Raw genomic sequence first — 9,433 nt, forward strand, 5'->3', positions numbered from 1 at the left:
GAGGGCCGAAGACTCCGTGTCCCGGGTCCTGCTCCTTGGTACTGATGACTGGCATTGAATGCCTCCAGAATGAATTTCTGAGTGCTCGACACTTGGTGCTTGGCAGTTAGGACTCAGCGCTCAGCACTCGTCAGTGCACCGTCGGGTCTGATTGCTTGGTGCTCCATCTTTACCGAGTACCGAGTACAGAGGTCTCCCGGGTCCTGCTCCTCGGTAGTGAAGACTGGCACTGAATGCCTCCAGAATGACCTTCCGAGTGCTCAACACTCGGTGCTTGGCAGTTGGTGCTCAGCGCTCGGCACTCACCAGTGCACCGTTGGGTCTGATTGCTCGGTCCTTGGTCCTTGGTCTTTACTGAGTACCAAGTAACGAGGACACCCGGGTCCTGGGTCCTGGCGCCCAATCCTTGGTATTGATGACTGCGACTGAATGCCTGAAGAATGAATTTCCAAGTGCTCGACACTCGGTGCTTGGCGGTTGGTGCTCAGTGCCCGGTGCTCGTTACTGTAGACTCGGGTCTGAGGACTCGGTCCTCAGAGCTCCGTCGTCAGTACTTGGTACTGAAGACTCGGTGAACTCTCTCCGGTAATTGGTCCTTGCGCGGCATTTGGTCCACGATCCTGGAGATCCGTCCTCGGTATGGAGCATCGACTCTGTGATCCTACCTGGGATACCTGATATTTGGTATTTGGCCCTCGGTTCAATCACCAGTACTCGGTGCATCTTTGATACTCGATGTTTGGTACTCGGTCATTGGTGCTCTCTACCAAGATCATGCATCATGTGGCCCTATCTGATCCTCGCAATCTCCGCCACCCCGGATCTGATATCCCCCTTAAAGCCGAATCGTAGGCATCATCTTATACTCGCCATCGCATTTCCCACCATCAAATACATCCCTTCATCATGAATGTGTCCCCAGACTCCGAGATTGAAATATCCTTCTGGATCTCTTGGGCCCTGACCGTCGCCCATGAGGCGAGTGAATATACCAAACAGAAATTCAATGTGGACAAGATGGGAGGGGATCCGGTCATACCTTCTCCTCACCTAGACACCGATCTGGTGATGGCTTGTGATTGATTGGTTGATCGCCTCATCAAAGCATATCACAATCCCAGTGAGTCGGATTGCTGATCCGGATCTTCCATTTGATCATTCAGATTCCTCAATTACAGTTCAGACGCAGATCGATATTGCAAGATACAGCAAATCGATATCCCCGAAGGACACTGGCCATAATGAAGAGAGAGAGAAGAAGCTGCTTGACAGGTGTCCTCCTGGCCATGAGGGTACCAAGTTTGTCGACATGCCTGCCACAGTTCTCGATGTGACTGGTGCGATCATCGTGTGGTATCTCCCTGGTGCACTCACGGACACCACCCAGGTATTTCAGATTCTTCATCACCCAATGGATCCTGAATACTGAATATACTACAGGAAGAAATTTGGAAGGCCTTACAATTGCTGACTCCCACACTCGAAAAAAGTGTAAAATTTGGCGGCAGTTGGCAGACTAATAAAGAGTGGTTCGGTCAAGGCTCCGGGAACGGTGACATTGCTGCCGGATGCATCAATATATCCCCGGCGTGGTTTCAGCAGGGGCATGAGGTTAGATGCCATGACATGCCGATGTTCCTCGGTAGTTAATCTCACCACTTCTGTAGACTGTCTCAGATCCGGAGGTATCTGCTTCATTGAAGGGTCCACTTTCTGAGGATATCCTCAAAGCTATTGTGAGGCCGGCAGCTATAGCCTCAGCAGCACTCAGGGTCATGCATCCTCGACAGTACTGGGCAGGCATGCGTGCCTTTTCAAGCCTTGGTGAGTCGGCTGAAACCAAGAACCTTCCGAACATGTTAGAGACTCTCAAGCTCTGGGCTTCTGTCTTCAATACCCTCTCTGTCATTTCTAATCGGCAAACCCCATATCATAGAGACCACTTATCATCTCCTGAGTGGTTTGACATTCTCACAACTGTGGGGAATTATTCTAACGCTCACATGAGCATGCCCAGCCTTCAGCTGGAGTTCATGTATGATCCTGGGGTCATGATAGCATTTTTAGGAAGGATAGTCAGGCATGGGGTCCATGAAGTAGCAGGGGATCAGATTGCTTGGGCATGGTATATGAGGGATTCAGTCCATATTTATGCAGGTGTTCCTTCATGTGGATGGGCCATGATGGATTCGGTAAAGATTCCATTTGGTGAAACATCGGCCAGGGAGGGTCATTAGTATATTCATAAATTCCATACCTCTGAGAAAGCGATTGAGCCCTGACCGAATGTTGAGCATTGAATACTTTCGATCAGGTCGTAAGCATCGAGTGTCGAGCACCAAGCACCGAGCACCGAGGACCACACGCCGAGTCAGTCCTGGGTCCCGACCACCCATAACCAACCACTCAGGCCTGAGTACCGAGCACTGAGTAACATATTCCAATGTCCAGTATCACCGAGTTAATATCTGTCTTCCTAGGTCATCCATCTATAAAATCGATAGTTGTATCAGCCCCTCCGTCTATACAATCTACAGGTTGATTGGCCCATCCGTTCATGTAATGTACAGTCCCATCGGCCCATCCGTCTATACAATCTACAGGTTGATCGGCCCATCCGTCCATTTAATGTACAATCCTATCGGCCCATCCGTCTATACAATCCACAGTCCCATCAGCCCATCCGTCTATTCAATTTACAGTCCCATCGGCCCATCTGTCTATACAATCTACTGGTCGATTGGCCCATCCGTTTATATAATCGACAGTTTCATCGGCCCATCCATCTATGTAATGTACATTGATAGGGACATATGAGACAATGGTACATGTATGTTACTTTTTGCCCCTTGCTCTAGTAACTCTGTCAGATGGTTGTTGCACTGACTTACTCTGAGTTGTTCTCGCTGGTGCCTCAATCGCATCTTTCTTCCCCCGGAAGCTCTTTGGGGCCGGTAGTGGAACTTCATGTTCAACATCACCAGGGCCCTCAGCCTCACTCTCAGATTCGGTTGATGAATCCTGAGGTCTCTGGATCATCACCCTCTTACGCTTGAGATGAGGAGGTGATTTCTCGGATACAACAGAATCTACCATGTCACCTTCTTTGTTCCTCATGCCTTGAACAGGAACATTGGACCTTCACCCATCTTCTGACGAGCATACCAGAAATTGAGCAAGGCGGTGGTATCCCAATTTTGCAACTTGGAAGGCTCCTTCAAGTTTACATCCTCTGGAAGATACTGTCTGGCCACAAAGTCATCCTGACTTTGTACGATGGCACTCCATTAAACAGATTCTCTTAGGAAGTTGAGAAGCCAGACTCATGATAGTGCTTTGTAAGAAAAGCCCTCACTATGGCCTTCTTCTCCTTCAGTTTTGTTTCCGTGATGTCCAGAAGCAACGGCATCCCATTCCCGTCCATTTCCAGATCAAACACCGGTTTCTTCATTCTTTTTCACCCTCCCTTCACCTGTCGCCCTCCATCCCATGCCTCACCACCTATGATCCCGACGATCAATGAAATCATTCTCATCTCCACAGTGGGAACACTCACCGAACTGTTCCTGCATGTACTCCTGCCAAACTGGCTCTATGTCCTCCCAGTCCTTTGTCTTCCTGAAGCTGTCCCCATCCCCTAATGCCTCGTTGTCATCATGCCTATGTGAAATAAGTTGAGACCAAATATCTGCAATGACAGATGAAATTCATTGACATCCCGAACAGCACCTCTCTGCGTTCATTCTTCCAAGCCAACAACACAAACACTCTCATCCCGCATTGTCTCCACATCTCGTTTGAAAAGTGCTCCATATATACAGGTCCCTTCTCACGGGCGACTTGCGCCTGTGTCTCAGGAGGAGGAAAGTTGTTGGACCATTCTTTGGCAGTTTCTTTCGCCTTCTCCAACTCATCCTCGGACAATTCGGCCATGACCTTCTTCACTGCAGCTTGATAATGCTTGAACATGTCTTGACCTCCTGGCTTTGCCCCGAACTTGTCCTTGATCCTCTTTAGCACTTCCTCTCTGTTCTGCTGATAGATCACCTGCATAGGCGTCTATTTCCCCCCATACTTTATCATGTCCTTCCTTTCCTTCTTTTTCTTGTTGTTGAACAACCAAGTCTTATACAGCTAAGAGGCAGAGGAAGAATCAGACATGAAAAATCGAGTTTTTCAACACAACAAGGATGTATCACCTGCTTCCTCTTTTTCCATTGTCCTTGGTCGACCTTAGGAGCAAATAACCTGGCCGCTTGAGCTATGGCATTGAAAACTCCCCATTTCTCACTCCTTTTTGCAGAAGTCCACTCAGGAAGGTAGTTCTTCAGCTCTGAAATTTCGTTTTCCATGAGCTTCTGTGACTGTGGTTGATGCGTTCTGTGTCTTCTAGAAGTCAACTGAGTGGAATGACCTGATCTTGCCATGGTGAATAAGATTGCAGAATGGGCTGAGGATAAGCAAAGTGGAAGTAATAATGGTAGCGAGTTCAACTTCGATCAACACCTAACAGTTGGTTAATCTACCTATAACAGACACAACGCCATTCATGGAAATGAATTGGTAATGAGCCAACCAAACTGCATAATACGATGATGGAATAACAATTCGTTTGACCTTCCTGAGCTAATGCTTTCCTTGCGACATTGAAAAATAAAATGAAGATAGGTCATTGCACCCCATTGCAGAAATCCCACAGGGTAGAAGCAAGGGGCAGCAAAGGTAGGAAGACATGGGTCAAGGTCCCACTTGCCAGCATGAGATGACATGCCTACAGGTCCATGCCTAACTCTCCCCCTGAATCACTGACACTTGAACCTGTTCAGGCCCCACCTCCTTGGGAAGACTTTCCTGAAGATACTTACGAGCAAGACCAAGGGTCATTTGAGCCCTTGCAACTCCCAAAAACAATGGCAAGTTCATGTAAAATGTTGGAATGTCATTCGAACAATAGCTAAGTATTAAAAAATGCAGAGTCAGAATGACTACCTCAGGCAATGGCTGCCAAGGCAGGAATAATATCTCCATCACCTCCTGGATCGAGAAGCTCCACCAGAAGATAGGAGATGCGTCATCTGTGATCAGGATGGGGTCTTCAAATGTCAATATTGTCTTGGGGAGCCTCTCTATTGCACAGGCTGTTGCTGGAGTCAACATCATTGCAATCCATTCCACTGGATCAGTCAATGGAATGGTCAATTCTTCGAGCAAAGTTGTCTGGCTCATGTTGGACTCGTCATATACCTCAGTCATGATGGCAAGCCATGTCCAGTAGTCATGGATAGGTGGGATTTGTTTGACAAAGATGAACAAGAAGACCACTTTGAACCTGAAGATCTACCTTCTGTATCAGGACCTGAGTTCCAGCCCAAGGAAAATACAATGGTCATCGTTGACAAGTCAGGAGTCCATCGCCTTGAGGTTTGATGCTGTGATTGTCCCGATGCCATGAGTCCAGACATTCAAATGTTTCGACATGGCTTTTTCCCTGCATCATTTAACAAGCCAAAGACCGTGTTCACCTTCAGAGTGCTAGATGATTTTCTGTTGGACAACCTCGAATGTGGCACCTCAGCGATGAACTATTACAGCAAGCTTCGGCGAATGACCTCGAGCGTGTTTCCACACCTTGTTCCGGTAATACCATATCTATATCATCTGAAGCACATTATATTGACAAAGCACATTGCAAGGACCGATACAGAGAGCTTATGAGAGTCGCTCGACAGTGGAGGCAGTTAAAGTCTATGAAATGGCATGGCTTCGGGCATACAGTGGCTCAAAAAAGTGTCCGGATGTTTATGCATTTTCAAGTAATTGAACAATAGCAAGGCAGAACCAAACAATGACCAAAGGGTATAGGGACATGTCTGAAAGCCCTATATCATGGCTCAAGTCTGAGATATATAGCGTGGGAAACCGACCATATATGGGCAAGCTATGGTAATTCTAAATACATGACTCATTCGCACACTTTTTTGACTTTGTATTTAACCAAGACTATTCTATGATTCTAGTACTTGGTGCTACCCCCCTTGGCGTTAATAACTGCTGCAATCCTTCTAAGCATACTTTCTATCAATTTTTGATACTCCTCTTCAGCAACCTTTGTCCACTCTGCTGCAACTCTCTCCCATAGTTTAAATAGCCCCTGTGGAAGATCTTGATAGGCAGCAAGTAGTCTTTTGAGTAATTCACAGAGATGTTTAATGAGATTGAGGTCTGGAGACTGTGCTGGCCATGATAGAACATTGATATTATGGTCTTTAAACCATGTTGTAGCCAGTTTTGAGGTGTACTTGGGGTCATTATCTTGTTGAAAGATAATGTCTTCTTCATCAATTCCTGACTTCTGCATGCTTTTGAGTAGACACTCCTCTAGAATGGAGATGTACTGCTCTGCATTCATCCATCCTTCCACTTCACAAAGAATCTCCACACCATTCCACCCCATACAACCCCATACCATCATACTTCCTCCTCCAAACTTCAGTGGACCCTTGACTTCTCTTTCTCCTAATGGTTCTCCTGCCTTTTTCCACACATATTCCTGGCCATATGACCCCATTCTATTGATTTTTATTTCATCTGACCAAATAACCTTCTTCCAGTCTTCCACACTCCAATGTTGGTGCTTTAAAGCAAAGGCCAGTCTTCTCTTCCTATGAGCTACAGAGAGGAGGTCTTTTCTTCTTAGTTACAGCCTTAAGATTGGCTGCCCTGAGGGTGTTTCTGACAGTTTGGGTGGAGACAGGAGTGGTGATGATGGAATTGATGAACTTGGTAGCTTGGGTAGCATTTGAAGCCTTGCCAGATAGAATTTGGTGAACAATAGCTCTTTTGTTCTGTGGAGTAAGCTTGGGAGGACATCCCATTTGATGATATTCCTTCTCTGGCATGTGCTGCTTTATGACTGTAGTAATAGTAGACTTTCCAAGACCAGTTTTTGAGGCAATTTGCCTAGTAGATAAACCAGAGGTACAGAGAACAAGGATATTATCCTTGTGAGCAGAGGAGATGGGCTTCATGATGATTATGTTGAATTTCATGATCTTATATGGGTTTATATATTCAAATAATATTGCAATCAGACCATATTATTATTATGACATGGCTTTAATTAAGAGTATCATGTATGAATGGTCTGATTTTGTAATTTCAATAAAAAGTCAAAAAAGTGTCCAAATGAGTCATATATTTAGAATTACCATAGCTTGCCCATATATGGTCGGATTCACACGCTATATATCTCAGACTTGAGCCATGATATAGGGCTTTCAGACATGTCCCTATACCCTTTGGTCATTGTTTGGTTCTGCCTTGCTATTGTTCAATTACTTGAAAATGCATAAACATTCGGACACTTTTTTGAGCCACTGTAGTTCCGACAACCCGAATGCCGGAGATCTCGCATTATTCTGCCTGGCATGTCCTCAGCCCGGGATTAACATATCCTTGTCAGGGGATGAATCACTTGATGAGTGAGTCTCTTTCATTACCAAATCTATGTCGGCAATATTAAAAACTCCAAGCTGGAAATACACCCGGTCATTTGTGATGGACGGAAATTTCAAAGCTGAACACCTGCATCCCATCAAGCCATATGATGAAGTATGGCTCTTTGATGGGTTGGGGTTTATGGTGGGAAAGGAAAGGTATCAAAAGCATCTTGAAGAGGCTGCTGACACTGGAAAAATTGAGCTGCAACAATCATCGGGCTGTCAATCAAGCAAATGCAGCTCAGCACAAGCTGGAGTCCACCGGTATTGGGGCAGTAGCCTGTCCCCGACATGGTTGCTTTGTCCCTCACTCGATGGTAGATTTTCAGAAAGGTGAAAGGCAAGCTGGACATGCCATTCAACATTCCCGAGTTGACCATGCATCGTTTGCAGACAAATGAACATGGACTACACACTTTGTGAGGCTGCCCAACACAACATGGATGGGATTACAAGGGCTGTCACCTTCTATGACATCAACTGTCAATACAACAAGCACTTGCATGTTCAGGTGGATCGAGGCCAATTTCTGACAATGATTCCGGAATTGACCATCATTCCCGGAATCGGGCTGTGGCATATCCATGGACATCAGGATAGCTGCTATGTCAGATATGCGTCGAATTTCATTGAAGGCATTGGTTGCATTGATGGAGAGATCATGGAGACCCTATGGGAACGTCTCAACCTGATTTCTCCTGCTGCTTGGGGAATGTCTTGATTTCCAGATGAACAATTCCAACTTTTGCAAGATGATCTGCATGAAGAGGACCCTTTGCCAGAAATACAAGCAGGCGAAGAATGGCATCGCCAAAAGTGGAAAGGCTTTCGACAGACTTGACGAAGCCGCACCAGCCAACTTAAAGACAGGCTGGTTAGCAAGTGAGAGGATCGCTCAGTCCAACAGAATACAAGATCCAGCTGCAATGGATATATATGAGATTAATATCAAGAAGGGTGAGATCACTCTGTCTCAATCGAAGTCTGAATTCATTTTGAACCCAGCATCGAGCAAAAAGGAGATAGAGCTTAGACTGCTGCAGGAGGGTAATGCCTGTCATGCAGCACCTTCTCACAGATCTGTGGCAACATGGATATCAATGGGCCTGGCAATTGAAGAGGCTCAAATTGCATTGCTCATTGAGGTCCGAAGAATAGGAAAAAGAACTACCGAGACTCAGAGATTAGACATCACCCGGCAACGTGATCGTCTACAAGGCCAGATAGATGCATTCACTCGGATTGCTGTGACGCATCTGGGAGAGGGATTTGATGCAGATGACAATCCTGACGATTTGAATGTAGACATTCTTGATGATCTTGATGATGACCCGGAGGATTTCATCAGGACATCTGATACATGGACAAACTCCCCCGAGCTCACTGTCATCCCATTGCCATCAAACCTCAGAGTAGATCGATGCAAACATTGTATGGCAGAGGATCTGATTCTGCTGGAGTTGTCGCTTCGTGAAGGACAGGTCAATGATGCCCTTCACAACCTCAAAATTCACTTGTGCAACAAGGCAATACTCTTCCGAACAACAGTTAGGCAAGCCAAATCTCAAGCATTGAAAATCCAAGCTTGGTCCCAGGTGATGTCAGTGCAGCAGGCGGTGTCCCTCCATGCCAGCATATATACCAAGACCAGGAAGCAAATGATAAAACTTGAGCTGGGCCAAGACCAGCTACAAAAATATAAACCCCTGCTTCGGGAGCAGCTCAAGGTCAGCATGGCCGTCGGCGATCCTAATGCCCAAGGTCAGCGAAATGAGTCTCTTGCTTGGTTCTGGTCTATCAAAGCAGATTTGGGGGTCCGGATCACTCATGGAATGAGGAATGTGAGTTCTGGCTTGCTTGACAAATGCCTGCAATCTGACCAGACCCGTGTGAAGTTACTGTGTTCATTTGCTTCGGGCAAAGGCACTACAGGA

At 46.3% G+C, this 9,433-nt stretch overlaps 2 protein-coding genes across 2 annotated transcripts; one reads left to right on the forward strand and one right to left on the reverse strand.

Moving 5' to 3' along the window:
• Nucleotides 1-3,113: 3,113 nt before the first annotated feature.
• Nucleotides 3,114-4,427, reverse strand: EDB91DRAFT_1087857 (uncharacterized protein; the record flags this gene model as incomplete). The annotated part of the gene is made up of 6 exons (XM_041316305.1): nt 3,114-3,242; nt 3,356-3,445; nt 3,473-3,501; nt 3,557-3,660; nt 3,716-4,047; nt 4,200-4,427. The coding sequence occupies 6 exons, from the start codon at nt 4,425-4,427 to the stop codon at nt 3,114-3,116; spliced, it is 912 nt and encodes a 303-aa protein (XP_041169999.1).
• Nucleotides 4,428-7,557: 3,130 nt separating this feature from the next.
• Nucleotides 7,558-9,340, forward strand: EDB91DRAFT_1087858 (uncharacterized protein; the record flags this gene model as incomplete). Its single annotated transcript, XM_041316306.1, has 3 exons — nt 7,558-7,763; nt 7,893-8,106; nt 8,228-9,340. Coding segments are annotated over 3 exons (1,533 nt in total), but the record flags the coding sequence as incomplete, so codon positions are not given.
• Between the last annotated feature and the right edge of the window lie 93 nt (nt 9,341-9,433).

This window comes from Suillus paluster (genome assembly GCF_016628075.1).
Source record: "Suillus paluster strain FC165 chromosome Unknown EDB91scaffold_151, whole genome shotgun sequence".
NCBI classification, from domain to species: domain Eukaryota; kingdom Fungi; phylum Basidiomycota; class Agaricomycetes; order Boletales; family Suillaceae; genus Suillus; species Suillus paluster.